Source organism: Amaranthus tricolor, chromosome 10 (genome assembly GCF_026212465.1).
Source record: "Amaranthus tricolor cultivar Red isolate AtriRed21 chromosome 10, ASM2621246v1, whole genome shotgun sequence".
In the NCBI taxonomy this organism is placed as follows: Eukaryota; Viridiplantae; Streptophyta; class Magnoliopsida; order Caryophyllales; family Amaranthaceae; genus Amaranthus; species Amaranthus tricolor.
Window position 1 is genome coordinate 15,940,864 of NC_080056.1, and position 23,505 is coordinate 15,964,368.

Here is a 23,505-nt window from a genome sequence, read left to right on the forward strand (position 1 = left end):
AACGACTCCTGACCATCTCTGTACACTAAGAACAGGTGGTTATGTCTTCCTTTTTCACCAGAACACACCCTTACCGTCCAAGGTCTTTCTCCTGGTTTACGACTACTTGCTACAATCAAAAATTTACACCCACAACTTCTACTTTTAGAACCAAGTCGCGCAGCATTATCTAGATTATGTAAATCACCCCTAATATTACCATACCGGTGACATCTTAAATACACACAAACTCTAGAACGTCCTTCTTTTTGTTTCTAAGAAGCACATGTAAATTGAAAACCAATTGTTATTGGTATCGCATCGGCCCAACTATGTAATTCATCTAAGGAATCAAATTCCCTATCCGTAACAAATCCACCGGAGTAATCTACGTTGTTTCCTAAGTTTTCAAAGTCCTGCAAATTTGAAATATGAAACAAACCATACATTAGGTCATTAAAAAATTATACATACAAACATTAATAATAAAAACATTCAATAATAAATAAAAATTATAAATTACTTTAACAATTAGTATTAAAATATTAGTAATACAAATTAATATTAATTAAAAATTAAAATTTACTTAAATAATTAATATTAAAATAATAACAATACAAAAAATATAATAAAATAATTGTAATAATAATAAAAAAAAATTAATATTAAATAATAAGAAAATAATAATAACATATAATTATAAATTATTTAAATAAATAATAACAAAATAATAGTAATGTTAATAATATAAATTACTTACATTAGTAATAATAATAATAATAATAATAATAATAATAATAATAATAATAATAATAATAATAATAATAATAATAATAATAATAACAATAATAATAACAATAATAATAATAATAATAATAATAATAATAATAATAATAATAATAATAATAATAATAATAATAATAATAACAACAACAATAAAAAAAATACAAATAATATTATTAATAATAATAATTTACGAAGACGTATAATACTTTAAATAATAATGTAAATAATAAAAAAAACAAAAAAAAGAAACAGTCGCACAAAAACCGCGAGCAGACCACGGTGGAGTCGCACAAAACTGGGCGAGTGGACCATGGTGGAGTCGCACAAAACGTGTGAGTGGACCACGGTCTAGTTGCACATTTTGCGCGACTGAACCGTGGTCCACTCGCACGTTTTGTGCGACTCCACCATGGTTCACTCGCCCAGTTTTTGCGACTTCTTTTTTTTTTTTTTAAAAATACACCGATTCAAATCGATTAAAGTACGTACCAGATTCGATTCATAGTCGCTTTCGTTAGCCATAGTTAATCGATTCCAACTAACAGCTTGTTTAAAATCAAAGAACGTTTTTAGAGAGTTTTTAAAGAGATAGTACCGTGTTTGAATTCGTATATCATACAAGGGCGCGTCTGAAAATTCAATATATATAGGGTCGCGATAAAAATGTTCGGGATTACGTTTAAACTTTAAATTAAATGTTTTTAAAGTGATAATAGTGTTATTAAGTGCGATTTACATTTGTTAAACAAGTTTTAAGTCCAGGAGAAAATTCGTAATTTCATTAAGGGGTGGCGATAAAATGAAAAGGGTGGCGATATATAACAATGCCCTTTTTGTTTGATTTATTGATAGTTGTTTTGTCTTTTTATGGTGATTTAAAAACCATACTGATTGATTAAAAATTCTGATTCTTAAGTTGCATTGCATATCATTGTTCTTTCAGCTAGTCTCTAGTCTCTTGAGTGACCGTCTCTTTGAGAGACGTATCTCAAGTCCAGCCCATTAAAGATTAATGTCTACTTACCGTATTCTTAATGCCTACTTACATTATCCTTAATGCTTACTTAATGTATCCTTAATGCCTACTTTCAATATCTTAAATATTTACTTACATTATTCTTAATGTCTACTTATAATTTTACAAAATATATAATGAACTGGTCTAATTAGAAATTATCTCTCAAAAAGACCGTCTCTCACAAGAATTTATGTTTATTTTTAGAAAATTAGTAATTTTGTTTGGTTGTTTAGTAAAATAATTAAGTAGAAATTTACGCTTAATATAGCAAATCGTCATCACGTATTCTTGTGTGAGAGGGTGAGATGTTTTCTATACATATGAATTGAATAGCCCAGTTAGGAATTGCGGCTAGTTAGATCAACTTATTTTCATATGTTTGATTGAATTTTAATTAGTATTGAAATTGCGATAAAGCTATATATATTGAGTATACAACGTAACATCTAAAATAACATTAGAAACTAAAATCAAAGTCATTTCTTACACAACATAACCTACACGACCTTTCATTAATAACATAGAAATTAATAAAACAATAATAATACCTCTTTGAAACTTTTTGTTCAACTAATATTTCTTTCATTCTAAATTACTTACAACATTAAAAAAATAACACTTTACGTTCATCACTCTTAATTTATAATTAGTTTTTTCATCTAAAAGTTAAAACGCAGTCAAATAAAAATCTTATTTAATTCGTCTCATTACAAAGATTATCAATGTCAAATTTTTATAATTTTATATTATACATATTTAGAGATATTAAAGATTAAATTAATGTATTAAATCGCGTAAAAAAGCAAACGTTGCAAGTAATTGAAATGGAGAAAGGGGTATAAAATGGCACAATCAGTCCACTTTTTACTACATTGACTAATTAAAGAGCTCTCATAATCTCAAACTCTCGGCAGATCATATGACTTCTCCATCTCCTCCTCCATTCTTAGTTTTCTACCATCTCAACTTACCATTCTTGGGTTCATCTTAGATCTTTACCTCCCTTGGTCTAAATTTCTAGAATTCCACTTTTCTATCATACTTTACCAATTCGCCAACAGGTAAGACAACCAAAGTTACAAAAGAAGGCTTAAACTATGGAATATCTTAGGAGATCATCACAACCAATACAAGATATTGATTCGTCACAGGCTCATTGCAAACTACTTTGTTTACGACGAGTAAACTAGTTCCTTCGAATAAATAGAGCCTCCACACAAGATAGAACTCTCAGCAACATCCAAGTTAAGTATCCAACTTACAAGCACTTGCTACACAAGCTCAGATATTCTAGGGAAATGCGGTGAATGTGGGAATGGTTTCAAAAACAGGCAAAAAACATACAGGGCAACGAGTCAAAAAATAAAGATTGAACCATAAATAGATAATTTTTGTGACCTCTAAAATATATTGGTTATTTTCCTCCCTGTTGTCTATCTGTTTTAGCTTCTACTATCATTTTGTAGTTCCAACGTAGAATCAACCTTTAATTCACAAGACAGATAACTTTGCCCCATTTTTCCACTCTAAAAACACTCCAACTATAATACAGAAGAAACAAGAGCCTAGAGGTTTATCATCATACTAGAATCGACCTTCTTACTCCACGAAGAGCAATCACTAGCCAACGTATATCTGCTGCAAAACAAAACCAGATTTCAGGGTTTGCTAAACAATTTCATCTACTGGTAAAGAAAATGCTCCAGAACCCTTCTTCCTACCTTCCTCTGGTATCATAATAGGAGCCCGAGATTTCAGATGCAAGTCTACAAAAGCCCCTTCAAAGGTAACTTCTCTGCTCAAAGATAAACAGAAAAGTATCAATAACTCCCACAACAAGCTCAACACTTCATTCAGTTGGCTAATCATAAGAGCTAAATGGCAACTATTCAAATCAAATAGCATACACAAGGAAAGCACTACAAATAGTTCAGTATTCTCAGGGCGAGCAAAATTTACGTGATAACACGACACAGTGCCGCACACAAAACAGGTTTCCCAGACGATCTGTCGACAAAAAACAGGAATCTCTCCCACAGTGAGTAGACTGTCATCGTCCCTACAAGTAGCTCAATCACCAAGAAAAACCTCTCCAAGTGTATCAACAATAATAAATTAAAAAAATCAGATAACCAGGAAGGAATCAAAACAACAGTAAACCACCAGAGTACATTAATGATGGCTGCTACACTAGAAGAAAAGTTAGGTCAGAATTATGACATTACTACTTGAGAGCACAAGTGGATCAGCTGCAAAGGCAAATAGAAACAAATTAGTGCCAAAGATAATCAAGTTGTAATATCAAACTTTAGGATACATGAACACAAAAATATCCAAGTAACAATTTTGATATGGAAATACTCAAGAACGAAACATAATTATATGGAGATCTTTTACGAAGTATTCCAAAAAAGGCCTTTCGCAGGTTGACCAATGTAATTTGCTCATCTCTTTCTGCCACCACGCTCCCTCAAAGAAAGTGTCAACGTCTCACCATCTCCAATATTGTAATACGCGAGTTTCAGATTGTCCTTGAGAAAACCAGCCTTTCCACTTAACTTCTGTTTGTTCGCTGGAAGTTGAATCTCCCCAGACACTTTTTCTTTCAGGCTACCAACAGTTTCACTTAGAGACATGGTAATTTCCAAAACCTGCCCCTTCAAGTTTCCTTCATCAACATTGGGAACCGATATGTTGATCCTAACAGGTCCCTGAGAGAAGAAAATTTATCAGAAGAGTTGGCTCCAAAAAATGTAAAATAATTTAAATTTGAATAATTAAATCAAGACCCAGTTAAAAAACCTAGACCCATTAGACCCAACGAATCTAGGTCTGAGTCCAAAATTTTCAAATCCTAAGGATCCGAATTTGGGCATGGGTCCACCAAAAATTAAAGGGTCTAGGTCAGGGACGGAGTCTAGTTGGACCTGACCTTCATACGACCCATGACCATTCCTAGTCAGATGAGGAAGAAAACGTCATGCAGTTACTTTATATATTCCCAAACCTAACACTAATTCTTATTTTCCTATATTACATCTTCACTTATGGGCTGAGCCCATTAATATTGGGTTCAATTTTTCATACTAGTAGTACTAAACATATCACGTGTTCCTTACTTCTTCGTTTTCCTTTTGTCTTTTCTTTCCATGTTTTATCTCTCATTTATTTTTTCTCTTTTTTACTCAACTCCTTTTATTTTGTAGTATATAACATTTCATCGATTTAATGTCATAAGTGGCTCTCACCTAGGGTAGGTTTTGGGAGTGTCGAATGTACACAACCTGACACTAATTATACACTTAATATTTATTAACAAATAGGTAGTTTTCAATTAACCCTTGGTAGCAAACATCATGTGCAACTTCACATATATAAGATTGGTCTTCTTTTTGTGTTTTGAGGTTAATATTAGTTAAGTTGGGCACTCAATGGTAGTCATGGTGTAAAAAAGGGATTGTGAAACCCACAAATATGGTACACCATGAGACACAAAGTCCCTAAATGTTTTTCCTTCTTTGGAACTTCCTTTTGTGTTTCAAGGAGTGCCATATTTGCTAGTATATGAAACTGATTTTCATTAACTCTCATCCATCCAAAAGAAGGCTGGTCTCTACTAGCTTCATATTTTCATTTTCATACTAATAAATGCACTAGAGTTTATTGGAATTAAGATAACACAAGACACAAACACCAGTAAGGATTATTCAATTGCCAATGGGGTGAGGTAGGGGGGATGATTCTTCCATAAAGAGAATAACAGAAACAAGTTTACCATCCTACTCTGAGTTTGCCTGATAGGGATGACAGCCAAAAAGTAGTTTGCGAAAAGTGTAGAAACTAAAACAAAAAATTCTACAGATTGCGCATTGCCTTTTACTTCAGCTATCAGACAGGTTACTACAGTGCTGACTGTGTATGAAACGATTTACATGATCTATAGAAATGCTAGATATTGTTCAATTCACTACCTTCAATCGTGCTTCGCACATTTACATCCTCATTATTAGCAATTTCTTAACTAATTTTAGTGTGTAATACCAAGTATAAGGAAGAAAAAAATAATTTGGGATTTGTTTTCCTCGCAATCACTCAAAATATAGTTCCAGAGCAGATCAAGATCCACCAATCTATAGATTCAATTACACACAAAACAAGCAGTGCTAGTATGAAAAAGACGGACTACAGTGAATGCATTTAAAAAAAAAGCTCCAAAGGATGCGACAGGGATATAGTAAGTACCTAGCAAGAAAAGCACTACAATGTGAAAATTAAGACTATGGCGAGAAAACAAAAACCATACCGGATGTTGAGCAAGGAACTGCTCTTCTGGAATCAGTGTGGAGTCATCCAGCTTCTGTCTCTTAGGCTCTGGTTCCTCGGGAAGTGGAGGAGGAGCTTCCTCTGGGGGTGGTGGCGGAGGAGGAGGCATTGCTTGAGGCATAGATAGAGGTGGTGCAGGAGGCATACCATGTGGTGGAATAGGTGTAAAGGGCCGATGACCACCCAAGGGTGTGAATTGAGACACATGAGGTGGTAAACCAGGCTGGTTCATTGACCCATGTAGATGCATTGGTGGTCGATTCATCATCATATGCTGCTGGCCAGGAACCATTTGCATAGGAGGTGGCGGTGGAGGAACCATTTGATTTAAAGGGCGGGGTGGAGGAGGTGCCATAAGTCCAGCAGAGTTTGGAGCTGAATACTGCATATTGCTGATTGGAACGCGAGGCATATTCACAGCCAAATTAGCTGGGGGAGGAAGTGGACGAATCATAGGGACTACAGGTCTCAAAGGAGGAGCAGCTGGACCAGGGAAAGGCCTTCCTTCATTGTTATTGACCTCATTCTGATCCTCCCCACCCATACTCTGAGACATGGCCTGATTTGCAGTGCGGCCAATACTTCCTGTATGACCATCCCATATGACTTGCTTAGGCTGCTCATCTTTTTTCTTCTCTATTTCAGCTTTAACAGCATTGGATACTTCTTCCTCTGTGGTTCCAAAGATATCAGGACGAGTACGTGCTAGTCCTACAATATTTCTCGAAATTTCATCATCATGAGCAAGGGTTGTTTCCCGTATCTTGGCAAACATCCTCTCCTTTTGTTCCTTGAATTTTGGATCGATGAGGGAAATCCTCATGTGTTCAGACATCTCATTTATAGGTATTAGTTCACCAGTAATTGGAGAAACCATAAACTTTGTTGGGTCTCTTTCAGCAGGAGTTCTTTCTTCGGGTCGTTTCCAATTCTTCACTATTCTCATCGGAGGCTCATCTTCATCCATAGCAGCCTTGACCTCATCTTTCTTTTCTTCTCCATTCTCCTCAAGGCTAGCAGCCTGCATACCCTCTTGAACAAGCTGCATCTCTTCCACATCCATTTCCATCTCTACTTCCTTTCCAGTCTCAATAATTTCCTCTTCATCCTTGGTGGAGATCTTGCTCCTCCTTATGACTTCTTCTAGAGTCATTGGGACAGGCAGCGCCTCATCTTCATCATCTGCAAAGTCAATTGTTTCAACCACTACAAAATCGTGCCAATCAATCATAGCCATCTGGATTCTCTCCTGCTCAATTTCATTTTCAGCTTTCTGTCTGGCTTGCTCCTGCGATTTTTCCCACTCAAGTCGATGCAAACAACGCTCAAGGACAGTAGTCCGGTCAACAACACTCTTCCTTAGTTTTTCCGTTAAACCCTTTGGAGGCATCAGGACCTTAGAATAAGCATCAGCAAGAGCAGTGAAGAACATAAACATGCTATGTGTAGGTTTTAAGAAATGAAACTGTGGATTGTTCATCTCTCGACTAGTAAGACCTGTCAAGAAAGACTTTCCATTCCTAGCAACAAATTGAGCAGTAAGCTTGATAATATCCAATTCCTCCCCTGTAATCCCCTCTGGCAGCCTCACAGTATATTGCTCAGCCTCGGGAGGTTCAAGGACCTTACGAACAGTTCTAAATTGTGCCGCAGGGTCAGGCTTCTCTGCTACAGCAGAAACACCATCAGTAGAGATAGCAGCATCAGTCTCTGAGGCAACTGAATCACCAGACTGAGAAGGTGGCTGTTGAGTCGAAGATTGATTTTGAGCGCGGAACTCAGATAACCGATGTTTATAATAAGCATTGTAAGGATCAGAAGCAGTAAGAAAGTTAAACTTTGCATTTCCTGCATTGTTGGCAATAATCCTCTTCTCAAACTCTGGTCCATTTTTGGCCACAAATTGTGCTGTCTTATCCACAATGTTTCTAATATCAGGCGGAGGGTGGATCATTCCAATGGTTTTTGTATGTGTCGCCACTGAATTTGGTTTGCTAGCTTTATTTTGATCTTCCACATCTTTCTTCTCATCATCAGAAGGCAACTGAGCAGGCGGAATTGGGCCAAGATCCCCATCTTCCGGCGGGGCTGGAAGCGGCAGTATTGGTAATGTGCCCAGCATTTTGCAACCCCTCTTAACACCCACAAACAAAATCTTAAACTAATCAAACAAACTGCAGAATAACCTATAAATTAGGGGGGAAAAGTATCCAGAGTTTCACTGCTGCACAAGCTATACCAAAGGATCTGGAATCTGGATCAATAAAATAAAAAATTTATTAGCTTTACGTCTCATAGTTGAGAAGCATATAAGGAATATATATCAAACTAGCACACACTATAAGTCTGTTTGGTAGTTCCAAACTTCCAATGCAAGCCACACTCACCAAGTCTTCACCTTCGAACTCTCATTTCACCTATATGTTTCATCATTTTATTAATTCTCAAAGAATTGTGGGTTATACGATGACCAAATCCGTACACTCTCAAAACAACATCCCTCCCCCCCCCCCCCCCCCCCCCCCCCCCAAGTCCCAAGTCCAAATTAGGGATTCAGGAAATTCTACTATAGATTAACCTACGAACTTCAAACAAAATTAGATCAAGAATAGAAAGTAACTAACCCATAATTAGGGGCAAATCCAGGAGGAAAAAAAATAACCTAAGTGATGTCGATAATTTAAAAAAATACTAGTAACATTAACAACATATGATTAAGATAATTCTGTGATAAGGGTAAAATAGTCTATTAGTGAATTTTCTAAAAAAAGAATATTATGTAACCAATCTAGCAAATGACAAGTTTGTTAGGCTTGTTAGCTATAAATATAATGATGTAATAATTGGTTAGTGGCATCAATGAATATGAAATGAATTCATCCTCTCAAACTTATCTTCCTCTACTCTCTTATTTTTCTGTTATTTCTTCTTCCCTTTAACCCTTCTCTCCCTCTTAATCCTAATCTCCATTTTCATCTTATTAGCTAGTAGGGAGCAAGGTTGTTAGGATCGCGATTCTATGCAAGATCGAAATCATCAGGTGGGATCGGATCGTAGGATCAGTCAATTCTACAAATTTGCAGAAATAACAAGTTTTATTATGACCATGTTTATTGTTTGATGATTTTCAATATAAAAAAGCACTAAAAACACATTTTTCTTATAACATTGCTTAGTTTACTAGCTTCTTCATCATCATAATCGTTGTCAAAATACAAGTTTCAAAATAATGTCAACATATAATGTCAAATACAAGTTTCAAAATAATCAAAATACATATTAAGTTCTACTACCCGGTGCATTTTTCCTCTTCTTATTAGAACTAGACATTCTGTTATGTTGATAAAAATAGTACAATCAGCCCCTCAGCCCCTACGAATTAATCCCATATATCAATGTCTATTCAAGCCACAAAGGAAGTATACTTGTATCAAATGTTTCTTATTAAACATGTATAGTATAAATCATCAAATTTAAACATCTATAATACTTGTATGATTGTATCAAACGTAGTCAGTAGCATACTAGCATCATAAATCAGAGATTAAAAATCATATAAAGCTTAATGCAACTCTTAATTTCCTTCATTTAAACTTTAATAAACTTTAAGGTGAAGAACGAACCACTGAGCACAAAAATACAAATTCGACTGTGAGCAAAAATACAACTTTAATAAACATTTAATGGAGGGAGGGATCATGAATAAGTGACATGAAAGGCATTGATCTTTAGTGAAATAATCATCAAATACAAACTCAAATCAGAGATTAAACTTTAACGAAAATACAACTTAATTAAACTTTAACAAATAAGAGATTAAAAATCGATTATAGTAAGACTGTGAGCAAATCATCAAATACAATACTCAAATACAAATTCAGCAATAGTCGACTGCGAGCAAATCAGATTAGAAAAACCAAAATAAATTCGACATTGGTCGACATTTGAGCACAAATAACAAAGAATAAAAAGATTCAAGGTGAAGAACGAACTTGAGATGGAGGATCTGCGTTGAAGACTGAAGATGATGAAGATGGAGGAGATGCCGCAGTGCCGAGTGCCGATTGTCGCCTACTGTGGTCTGTGAAGATGATGACGGTTTTAGGGTTAGGTTGAGAGAGAGAGAGAGAGAGAGAGAGAGAGAGAGAGACTAACACTCTAATATGAAGATGGGAAAACGAAAGAAGGGAGGGTAAAATTAGGGTTTTTTTTTTTTTTTTTTGGGATTTTAGAAGATCAAGCAGTCAGCCCATATAAACATCGGGATCGGTTGGATCGTTTAACGGTCGCGATAGAGAGAGACTAAGACTCTAATATGAAGATGGGGAAACGAAAGAAGGAAGGGTAAAATTAGGGTTTTTTTTGGGGGATTTTAGAAGATCAAGTAGTCAGCCCATATAAACATCGGGATCAGTTGGATCGTTTAACGGTCGCGATCCTGCTCTATTCCACACGATCCCACCGATCCTGATAGCCCTTATAACACAATATTTTTAAAATGAATATTACACACTACTAATATATCACTAATTTAAAATTTCTTAGAGTCCGACTCAAAAAAAAATGCACGCATTTATTGGCTACCATGAAGTTACACAGCACATAATTGGAGATCAATCTTATTTAAGTACTTTGAAAACGTCAATAGATAATGTTAAAACAAAAGAATTACACAAATGCAGATCTCAAAAGGGACTATGAACACAATACTTAATATCCCGTTTTTTACATGGTTTTTATTGTTTTGTGAAAAACAAGGTATTGCTAATCCATATTCTCAAAATCACATATTTGTACAAACAAACTTCAAAAAAATTGGGTTTTAAAAGATGGACAAACAATTAGTTCAGTTCATCCACCATTACAAAATATTACTTTTCCCTATTATGACCGTGAAATAAAGGCTAGTCCTTTTAAAGAAGGAAGAGTAGATCAAACAGATAAAACTCCAAATGTCGAAGACATCATTAAACTTTATCATCAAAATAATTTTACAAATCAAATCCTTCATACCGTTGCTACACAAGTAGATCAACTTTCAAATAAGGTTGATAATTTGCAAAAAGAAACCTCTAGATCCATAGCCCCTAATACGATTGCATCATTAGGATCTGATAAGGTTTCTGCACCGCATTTCAAACCACCAGGATTAACTATACCTATGACTCAAATGTTTGCAAAAAATAGTTTTACTTCATCTAACTCTAATTCTGCAGTGTTAGATAAAATTCAAAAACCGTTACAAAAATTAGCAGATAGTCCAAGTCATATTAAGGTTTTGAGTAAATATCAAAGTTCAGTGATATCTTCTGATGAAGAAAATTCTGAGTTTGTAATCATTTTCAAAAGTTGCAAAGCAATTTCAAGAATCTGATAATGATCCTCGTCAGATTAATAAAATACGATCTTCTTGGAAGAGTATCCCTACAAAAAACTATTATCCTAGGCCTACTCCTGTTTATCTTCAATATGAAGAAAGGTTTACATTAACCTCCAAATCCTTTTCTCCAGATATGATCCATGAATGGAACATAGATGGAAAATCTGATTATGAAATTCTTAATACTCTTCAAAATATAGGAATGGCTATTGTAGATTACAAAGCAAAACCTTTGGATGAACAAATAATTTTTGGTTTTATTATATCAGGTTTTACTGGGCAATTAAAAAACTGGTGGGATAATCTTCTCACTTTGCAAGACAGATTAGAAATTTTGAATCATGTTACCGACATCATGGATGATCAAGGAAATGTCTTTCAAAAATCTGACTGTTGTGATTTCTTAATCATAGTTATTGCCTTTCATTTTGTCGGTAACCCTACTCAAACTCTTTCTTCTGGAGAAACGATTTTACAAAATTTACGTTGCCCAACTTTAAGTGACTATAGATGGTATAAAGATACCTTCTTTAGTTATGTTTTACAAAGACAAGATTGCAATCAAAGTTTTTGGAAAGAAAAATTTTTATCAGGACTACCAAAATTATTTGCTCAAAGAATTTTTAGAAAAATAGCTGAACATGATATAGATAAAGAACAAGCTCTTAATAATACTACTTATGGAGGACTATTCGCTTTCATTAAAAAGAAAGGTCTTTCTTTATGTGAAGAACTCAAACTCCAAGCCAAATATACCTCTGAAAAGAAACAATCTAGGAAAGAAATTGGATGTTTCTGTGAAGCATTTGGTATGGAAGCTATTAGAGCTCCCTCTACAAAAAGAAAATTAAAAAATAATTTTCTAAATTTTCAAAAGATAAAAATGAAAATTATTATCCTTCTTATTCTCGAAAGAAACGAGGAAAGAAAAATCTCGGAAATTTCCGAAAATTAAACAAAGCTTTCAAAATCTTTTGTTATTCGTGTGGAAAACCTGGGCATAAAGCAAATGCTTATACCACAAAGAAAAAGATTCAAGAATTATTTATTAACGACTCTGAGCTAGGAGATAAAATATCCAAAATATTATTACAAACTCCTGAGTCTACTTCTTCTTCTTCTTCTTCTTCTTCTTCAGAAAAGGAAGATGATGAAATTTTACAAATTAATGATCAAACTTCTGATTCTGAATCTTCGATTTCTTCCTCTCCTATCAAATGCATTAATGCTTTAACATATAAAGAGAAAAATGTGGAATTTCTTTTTGATCTCGTTGACAAAATCCAAGATAAAGAGATCAAAAGAGAAACCCTTTTGAAACTCAAAACTATGGTTTTGGGTGAAACATCTACCTCTAAAAACAAAGAAAGTATTCCAATTCCTCAAATTGAACCTTTCAATATTTCAAAATTATTAGAAAAATACTCTTCCAAAGAAATGACTTCAAAATTAATTCCTATAAAGAATCAAACTCTCTCGGTCAAAGATCTTCAACTTGAAATAAATAAAATCAAAGAAGACATCATTTCTATCAAAAATAGTTTAAAGCATTTAGAAATCAAAGATTTCGAACTTGAAACAAAATTATCTATTTTAGAAAACCCCATCTATAAAGAAAATCTTTCTTTGCGAAAAGAGAAAGTTAATGGAGATGATGATGATTTTATCACCGTTATTAATAAAAATAATTTTCAAAAATGGTACGCACCAGTTACTTTTCAAATCGGTGATTTTCAAAAAAACCTATATAGCTTTAATTGATAGTGGAGCGGATCAGAACTGCTTAAGGGAAGGATTAGTCCCAACCAAATTTTATGAAAAAACAAAAACTCGGTTATATAGTGCAAATAGTTCACCCATGGATATTAAATATAAAATTTCAGAAGGGAAGATCATAAATGAAAATTATAGTTTTACTAATACTTTCATTATTATTAATGATATTAAGGAAGAAATAATATTAGGTACTCCCTTTTTAACACAAATTTATCCTTTTTGGGTTGATGACAAAGGTGTTTATACAAGAATTTTAGGGAAACAATTATCATTTCCTTTTTTAAGTCCCATGTTACAAAAAGATATTAATTTATTACAAAATTCTTCAATAATACAAAGTATAAATTTAATAAAGCAAAAAGAATTTCAAATTTCCTCTTTAAAAGAAGAAATTTCTTTTCAAAGAATTGAAGAACAATTACAACAATCAAAATTGCAACAAAATTTTTTTAATTTAGAAAATATTTTTAAATCAAAAGTTTGTGCTGATATTCCAAATGCCTTTTGGGATAGAAAAAGCCATATTGTCACATTGCCATATAAAAAGGATTTCTCTGAAAAAAATATTCCTACAAAAGCTAGACCCATCCAAATGAATTCTGAGCATCTTGAATTCTGCAAGAAAGAAATTGAAACTCTTTTAGATAAAAAATTAATAATTCCATCCAAATCTCCTTGGAGATGTGCAGCATTTTATGTTATGAATGCAGCAGAAAAACAAAGAGGAGTTCCTAGATTAGTTATTAATTACAAACCTTTAAACAAAGTTCTTCAATGGATAAGATATCCAATCCCAAATAAATGAGATTTAATTAATCGCTTATATAAAGCCAAAATATTTTCAAAATTTGACATGAAATCTGGTTTCTAGCAAATACAAATTGCTAAAGAAGATAGGTATAAAACTGCATTCACGGTACCATTTGGACATTATGAGTGGAATGTATTGCCTTTTGGACTTAAAAATGCCCCTTCTGAATTTCAACGTATAATGAATGATATTGTTAATCAATTTTCTTCATTCATAATTGTTTATATAGATGATGTTTTAATTTTTTTTCTCATGATATTGATCAACATTTCAAACATTTACATATATTTCTAAACACTGTTGGAAAAAATGGTTTAGTAGTTTCTGCCACTAAAATGAAATTATTTCAAACAAAAATTAGATTTTTGGCACATGACATTTATAAAGGAACAATCAAGCCAATTACAAGGTCTTTAGAATTTGCAAAAAAATTCCCTAACGAAATTAAAGACAAAACCCAGTTACAAAGATTTTTGGGATGTCTGAATTATATATCAGATTTTTTCCCAAAGCTCAGACAAATTTGAATGCCCCTCTTTCAAAGACTTCAAAAAAATCCGCCTCCCTGGTCAGAAATTCATACTAAGACTATTATTGAATTAAAACAAAAAATCAAATCACTTCCATGTCTAGGCATTCCAAATCCATCTGCATTCATGATAGTAGAAACAGATGCATCAGAAATAGGATATGGTGGCATATTAAACAAAGAATAGATACAAAAGAACAATTAGTTAGATTTCATTCAGGTCTCTGGCTCGGACCACAAAAAAATTATTCTACCATTAAAAAGGAAATTTTATCTATAGTACTATGCGTTTCAAAATTTCAAGATGATCTTTGCAACAAAATTTTTTTGATAAGGATCGACTGCAAATCTGCAAAAGAGGTTCTAGAAAAGGATGTCAAAAACATTGTTTCTAAACAAATTTTTACAAGATGGCAAGCAATTTTATCAGTATTTGATTTTCAAATAGAACATATTAGAGGCGAAAGTAACTCTCTCCCTGATTTCTTAACCAGAGAATTTCTACAGGGACATCATAATGCCAAGGAAGAAGAATCAGCAAGAAATACTCAAAGGGTTCCAGAGTTCAGATGATTACGAAATGGAACCAGATCCAAAACCAAACAAAACAGAACAAAATAAATTTTCATCCTCCAAAAATCTTCAAACTACTCTATCCATTTCAAACAAATTTACTCAACTAAGTGATTTTCACCCACTTCCATATTCACAAATTATTCAAGAGCCGAGCCTACTTCACAAAATATTATTCCATATTCAAAACAAAAAGAACCAACTACAAAAATACCAACACAAAGCTTTACCAAATCTGCATACATTACAAAAACCGAAATAGAAAATGTATATCTCACTAATTTTACAATTCCTCAAATCCCACAAATTATTCATTCAATCAATCAGAAAGCTTTTCCAAAAGGTTGCGAATGAATACCAGAAAATCGTTTTAAAACACAAAGGTTTTATGAATTTATTTTAGTAGATTCAAGCTCTGTTGAAATCCAACATATCAAGGATTCTTCAGAAAAAAATAATTTATTCAAAATGTATTTTTAAGAAAATTATTTCTTCTACAGAATGGGGAGACCCTTATGCAGAACGAATTTTTTCAAAAAGATTTTTCCCACAAAATTACTCATACTATGATTACAAAATGGCCTAGTATAGAGCATTTTTATTCAGACCATTTGATCATTCATGGTTTTTTATATTTGACAAATATTGTCCAAAGAAATATCCCATGTGGTTTTATCATTGGTGGTATTTATTTGGACCAACTCCTCAAATTTATCCAAAAGAATGCAATGAGGGTTTCACAACTTTTGTTGCCAATTCAAATTATCAAGCATATGAAACTCCAGTCATGTTTCATGCAGAATTTAAAATTCCATGGATTCTATGTTGGAGTTACTGTCTCAAACAACACCTTCCACATCCATATCCATATTCATTAATAAGAGAATTCAAAATTAAACGGTGGGACAAATTTACCTTAGAAATTTGTTCAACAAAAAATGTTATCTCCTTTTTTCAAACCGGTATAAAAACGGAATACCAATCTCCATCAACCACCAACAAACCTTCACCCTCAAAAGCAACATCAAATTCAAACTCTCCTCAACACAATAAAAACCCCAAAGTAGAAAGTCCGAATTCAGAATCATTATCTAAAGTCCAGAAAGTCATTCTCAAAAAGATTCTTGAAGATCCACAATATGCAAAGAAAATATTATCAGAAGAATCCTATGATGAGATTTTATCGGAGTTCTCAAATGAGTCTTATGATCCAACATTTGGTGGCCCATTTTCTCAAGATCCATATGACTTTTAATATTGAGTTCACAAAAGTTCAATTCAAATGTTCAACAACTCAAATTAATTCATCCGGAAGCACAAATGTAAGCAATGACGTAATCAAAAGCATCTCCAACAGTAATTCAAAGCATCTTCAACAGTGAAGCATCTCCAACAGTAATTCAAAGCATCTTCAACAGTAAAGCATCTCCAACAATAATTCAAAGCATCTTCAACAGTAAAGCATCTTTAATAGTAATTCAAAGCATCTTCTACAGTATTATAGTATAGCTTTAATAATTATGTTTATTTACTTTTTTCTCTTTAGTTTCTTATTGGAAGAGCAGATTACACCTTATCTCTTCCTTTGTGTATAAATTACGTGTTTAGCTCTCGGAAGAAAGCATCCTCAAATTTTCTTTTGTTTAAGTCCTATCTCAAATAAATCTATCTTTGTTTATTTATCTTACTATTATCTATAACATTATAACATTTATATCCAAAAATTATAAAATTATTCTCTCTATCGATCCTGTACTCCCTATTTGATTTTTGAAAGATATTTCCTTGATCATCCATGATGTCGATAACATGATTCAAAATTTCTAATCTGTTTTGCAAAGTGAGAAGATTATCCCACCAGTTTTTTAATTGCCCAGTAAAACCTGATATAATAAAACCAAAAATTATTTGTTCATCCAAAGGTTTTGCTTTGTAAGCTACATTAGCCATTCCCATATTTTGAAGAGTATTAAGAATTTCATAATCAGATTTTCCATCTATGTTCCATTCATGGATCATATCTGGAGAAAAGGATTTGGAGGTAAATGTAGACCTTTATTCATATTGAAGATCAACAGGAGTAGGCCTAGGATAATAGTTTTTTGTAGGGATATTCTTCCAAGAAGATCGTATTTTATTAATCTGACGAGGATCATTATCAGATTCTTGAAATTGCTTTGCAACTTTTGAAAATGATTACAGACTCAGAAATTTCTTCCTCTGAAGATATCACTGAACTTTGATATTTACTCAAAACCTTAATATGACTTGGACTATCTGCTAATTTTTGTAACGATTTTTGAATTTTATCTAACACTGCAGAATTAGAGTTAGAAGAAGTAAAACCATTTTTTGCAAACATTTGAGTCATAGGTATAGTTAATCTTGGTGGTTTGAAATGCGGTGCAGAAACCTTATCAGATCCTAATGATGCAATCGTATTAGGGGCTATGGATCTAGAGGTTTCTTTTTGTAAATTATTAACCTTATTTGAAAGTTGATCTACTTGTGTAGCAACGGTATGAAGGATTTGATTTGTAAAATTATTTTGATGATAAAGTTTAATGGTGTCTTCGACATTTAGAGTTTTATCTGTTTGATCTACTCTTCCTTCTTTAAAAGGACTAGCCTTTATTTCACGGTCATAATAGGGAAAAGTAATATTTTGTAATGGTGGATGAACTAAACTAATTGTTTGTCCATCTTTTAAAACCCAATTTTTTTGAAGTTTGGTTTGTACAAATATGTGATTTTGAGAATATGGATTAGCAATACCTTGTTTTTCCCAAAACAATAAAAACCATGTAAAAAATGGGATATTAATTTGAGGAGTATTCATATCTTTATACCATACATCTTTTATTGAGTCTTTAAAGGAGCGAGAAAAAGATCTAAACCAATCTCGATGTTCAGCATTGTGAGAGGAATTAAATTCATCTCTTAGATAGTTTTTATCTATTTCAAAATCTTTAGTAATTGTATTGATAGAGTCAAAATTTTGCATATCAGACATTGTGGGAGATGCAAGTCTAGATGAAGAGATTTGAGAAGTTTGAGAAGCATTTATTCTCTCTATCGATCCTGTACTCCCTATTGGTATCAGAGCTAGTAAGTTATTAAATTGATTAATTGTGAATTTATTAAACTGCATCTGTATTGAGTGTTGGTAAGGTGCTTGGTCAGCCTAATTAAGTTTTTGGTAAGCCATTTTAAGTCTTGGTGTTCCCACTTAGGTGGTCCCACTGTTCCCATTCAATTCAATCATATTTAGTTTATGCAACATTTAATTTAATAATGGCAAACTGGTTAAGAAAAGCTATTAGTTTAGGATCACCTAATAATATAATTCAAAGTAGTGAAGTTCATATAGAAAAGGACTTTTCAAATTGGGAAATTCCAAAAGAAAATCTTACAAAAATTTATCATATAGGCATTACTGATTTAAGACTGCATTTAGCATCAAAACTCATGAAGAGACTAGAAGCATTCAAAAAGAATTTGAAACTATGCATTTACTTTCAGATCCAGCATTAAAGCTTATCTCAAACACAGATTTAGATTCATTCATTTTGGCCTTATTCAAATAGAAATAAAAGCATTAGTTCATAACGGAGTTGATTGTCTAATTTTCCTTGCTCTCAGAGACGATCGACTTAATAATTATAAATATTCTGTTTTGGCTATGATTCAAACTAATATCTGTAATGGCCCAATATATTTCAATTATTTTCCAAACTTTACAGTAGATCTTCAAGACCCATTAATTTTATGTTCATTAATTTTAGATATTCAAATTTTAAATAATAAATTTAAAGAGTTTGCTAGAAATTTTGCAATTGTTTTCCGTGTTTATTTTAGATTAATGAATTCCACAGTTAATCCAAAATTCATACATGAGGCTTCTTCAAAAGAAGAAACTATTTTTTATAGAGGTTCATGCTGAGAATACTAAATCAATAGTTTCTACAGCAAAAACCTTGAGATGGGATCAAATTTCTATTCCTGAGACATTTCAATTCTCAAATCCAATGCCTCCTAGAAACATAAGACAAGAAATAGAATGCATTGAGGAAGACGAAAATAAAGTTCTTATAAGGTTTGGGTATATGAGAGAATTATCTAGTTCTCCTTATACTTCTTCTTCCAATTATTCACGAAGATCTTTTTCTTTTCCCTAAGAAACAACTTCATTCATTTCTAAACCAATCAAAGTCAAATATAAATCTCCTATTCCTGAATATGAAGCAAATGCTTCTCAAACTTCTCAAATCTCTTCATCTAGACTTGCATCTCCCACAATGTCTGATATGCAAAATTTTGACTCTATCAATACAATTACTAAAGATTTTGAAATAGATAAAAACTATCTAAGAGATGAATTTAATTCCTCTCACAATGCTGAACATCGAGATTGGTTTAGATCTTTTTCTCGCTCCTTTAAAGACTCAATAAAAGATGTATGGTATAAAGATATGAATACTCCTCAAATTAATATCCCATTTTTACATGGTTTTTATTGTTTTGGGAAAAACAAGGTATTGCTAATCCATATTCTCAAAATCACATATTTGTACAAACCAAACTTCAAAAAAATTGGGTTTTAAAAGATGGACAAACAATTAGTTTAGTTCATCCACCATTACAAAATATTACTTTTCCCTATTATGACCGTGAAATAAAGGCTAGTCCTTTTAAAGAAGGAAGAGTAGATCAAACAGATAAAACTCTAAATGTCGAAGACACCATTAAACTTTATCATCAAAATAATTTTACAAATCAAATCCTTCATACCGTTGCTACACAAGTAGATCAACTTTCAAATAAGGTTAGTAATTTACAAAAAGAAACCTCTAGATCTATAGCCCCTAATACGATTGCATCATTAGGATCTGATAAGGTTTCTGCACCGCATTTCAAACCACCAAGATTAACTATACCTATGACTCAAATGTTTGCAAAAAATGGTTTTACTTCTTCTAACTCTAATTCTGCAGTGTTAGATAAAATTCAAAAATCGTTACAAAAATTAGCAGATAGTCCAAGTCATATTAAGGTTTTGAGTAAATATCAAAGTTCAGTGATATCTTCAGAGGAAGAAATTTCTGAGTCTGTAATCATTTTCAAAAGTTGCAAAGCAATTTCAAGAATCTGATAATGATCCTCGTCAGATTAATAAAATACGATCTTCTTGGAAGAATATCCCTACAAAAAACTATTATCCTAGGCCTACTCCTGTTGATCTTCAATATGAATAAAGGTCTACATTTACCTCCAAATCCTTTTCTCCAGATATGATCCATGAATGGAACATAGATGGAAAATCTGATTATGAAATTCTTAATACTCTTCAAAATATGGGAATGGCTAATGTAGCTTACAAAGCAAAACCTTTGGATGAACAAATAATTTTTGGTTTTATTATATCAGGTTTTACTGGGCAATTAAAAAACTGGTGGGATAATCTTCTCACTTTGCAAAACAGATTAGAAATTTTGAATCATGTTATCGACATCATGGATGATCAAGGAAATATCTTTCAAAAATCAAATAGGGAGTACAGGATCGATAGAGAGAATAATTTTATAATTTTTGGATATAAATGTTATAATGTTATAGATAATAGTAAGATAAATAAACAAAGATAGATTTATTTGAGATAGGACTTAAACAAAAGAAAATTTGAGGATGCTTTCTTCCGAGAGCTAAACACGTAATTTATACACAAAGGAAGAGATAAGGTGTAATCTGCTCTTCCAATAAGAAACTAAAGAGAAAAAAGTAAATAAACATAATTATTAAAGCTATACTATAATACTGTAGAAGATGCTTTGAATTACTATTAAAGATGCTTTACTGTTGAAGATGCTTTGAATTATTGTTGGAGATGCTTTACTGTTGAAGATGCTTTGAATTACTGTTGGAGATGCTTCACTGTTGAAGATGCTTTGAATTACTGTTGGAGATGCTTTTGATTACGTCATTGCTTACATTTGTGCTTCCGGATGAATTAATTTGAGTTGTTGAACATTTGAATTGAACTTTTGTGAACTCAATATTAAAAGTCATATGGATCTTGAGAAAATGGGCCACCAAATGTTGGATCATAAGACTCATTTGAGAACTCCGATAAAATCTCATCATAGGATTCTTCTGATAATATTTTCTTTGCATATTGTGGATCTTCAAGAATCTTTTTGAGAATGACTTTCTGGACTTTAGATAATGATTCTGAATTCGGACTTTCTACTTTGGGGTGTTTATTGTGTTGAGGAGAGTTTGAATTTGATGTTGCTTTTGAGGGTGAAGGTTTGTTGGTGGTTGATGGAGATTGGTATTCCGTTTTTATACCGGTTTGAAAAAAGGAGATAACATTTTTTGTTGAACAAATTTCTAAGGTAAATTTGTCCCACCGTTTAATTTTGAATTCTCTTATTAATGAATATGGATATGGATGTGGAAGGTGTTGTTTGAGACAGTAACTCCAACATAGAATCCATGGAATTTTAAATTCTGCATGAAACATGACTGGAGTTTCATAAGCTTGATAATTTGAATTGGCAACAAAAGTTGTGAAACCCTCATTGCATTCTTTTGGATAAATTTGAGGAGTTGGTCCAAATAAATACCACCAATGATAAAACCACATGGGATATTTCTTTGGACAATATTTGTCAAATATAAAAAACCATGAATGATCAAATGGTCTGAATAAAAATGCTCTATACTAGGCCATTTTGTAATCATAGTATGAGTAATTTTGTGGGAAAAATCTTTTTGAAAAAATTCGTTCTGCATAAGGGTCTCCCCATTCTGTAGAAGAAATAATTTTCTTAAAAATACATTTTGAATAAATTATTTTTTTCTGAAGAATCCTTGATATGTTGGATTTCAACAGAGCTTGAATCTACTAAAATAAATTCATAAAACCTTTGTGTTTTAAAACGATTTTCTGGTATTCATTCGCAACCTTTTGGAAAAGCTTTCTGATTGATTGAATGAATAATTTGTGGGATTTGAGGAATTGTAAAATTAGTGAGATATACATTTTCTATTTCGGTTTTTGTAATGTATGCAGATTTGGTAAAGCTTTGTGTTGGTATTTTTGTAGTTGGTTCTTTTTGTTTTGAATATGGAATAATATTTTGTGAAGTAGGCTCGGCTCTTGAATAATTTGTGAATATGGAAGTGGGTGAAAATCACTTAGTTGAGTAAATTTGTTTGAAATGGATAGAGTAGTTTGAAGATTTTTGGAGGATGAAAATTTATTTTGTTCTGTTTTGTTTGGTTTTGGATCTGGTTCCATTTCGTAATCATCTGAACTCTGGAACCCTTTGAGTATTTCTTGCTGATTCTTCTTCCTTGGCATTATGATGTCCCTGTAGAAATTCTCTGGTTAAGAAATCAGGGAGAGAGTTACTTTCGCCTCTAATATGTTCTATTTGAAAATCAAATACTGATAAAATTGCTTGCCATCTTGTAAAAATTTGTTTAGAAACAATGTTTTTGACATCCTTTTCTAGAACCTCTTTTGCAGATTTGCAGTCGATCCTTATCAAAAAAATTTTGTTGCAAAGATCATCTTGAAATTTTGAAACGCATAGTACTATAGATAAAATTTCCTTTTTAATGGTAGAATAATTTTTTTGTGGTCCGAGCCAGAGACCTGAATGAAATCTAACTAATTGTTCTTTTGTATCTATTCTTTGTTTAATATGCCACCATATCCTATTTCTGATGCATCTGTTTCTACTATCATGAATGCAGATGGATTTGGAATGCCTAGACATGGAAGTGATTTGATTTTTTGTTTTAATTCAATAATAGTCTTAGTATGAATTTCTGACCAGGGAGGCGGATTTTTTTGAAGTCTTTGAAAGAGGGGCATTCAAATTTGTCTGAGCTTTGGGAAAAAATCTGATATATAATTCAGACATCCCAAAAATCTTTATAACTGGGTTTTGTCTTTAATTTCGTTAGGGAATTTTTTTGCAAATTCTAAAGACCTTGTAATTGGCTTGATTGTTCCTTTATAAATGTCATGTGCCAAAAATCTAATTTTTGTTTGAAATAATTTCATTTTAGTGGCAGAAACTACTAAACCATTTTTTCCAACAGTGTTTAGAAATATATGTAAATGTTTGAAATGTTGATCAATATCATGAGAAAAAAAATTAAAACATCATCTATATAAACAATTATGAATGAAGAAAATTGATTAACAATATCATTCATTATACGTTGAAATTCAGAAGGGGCATTTTTAAGTCCAAAAGGCAATACATTCCACTCATAATGTCCAAATGGTACCGTGAATGCAGTTTTATACCTAT

At 32.4% G+C, this 23,505-nt stretch overlaps 1 protein-coding gene across 2 annotated transcripts; it reads right to left on the bottom strand.

Moving 5' to 3' along the window:
* Positions 1–2,481: 2,481 nt before the first annotated feature.
* On the bottom strand, positions 2,482–10,276 carry LOC130825992 (probable splicing factor 3A subunit 1). 2 transcript variants are annotated; one of them, XM_057691457.1, is made up of 5 exons: positions 10,099–10,276; positions 6,087–8,360; positions 3,743–4,494; positions 3,505–3,578; positions 2,482–3,418 (listed from the first exon to the last, which is right to left on the bottom strand). In XM_057691457.1, the coding sequence occupies exons 2-3, from the start codon at positions 8,226–8,228 to the stop codon at positions 4,228–4,230; spliced, it is 2,409 nt and encodes an 802-aa protein (XP_057547440.1). In that variant the 5' UTR covers positions 8,229–8,360; positions 10,099–10,276; the 3' UTR covers positions 2,482–3,418; positions 3,505–3,578; positions 3,743–4,227. The 2 variants fall into 2 exon arrangements, with proteins under 2 accessions (XP_057547440.1, XP_057547439.1); XM_057691456.1 differs by having other exon boundaries at positions 2,482–3,421.
* Positions 10,277–23,505: the final 13,229 nt, after the last annotated feature.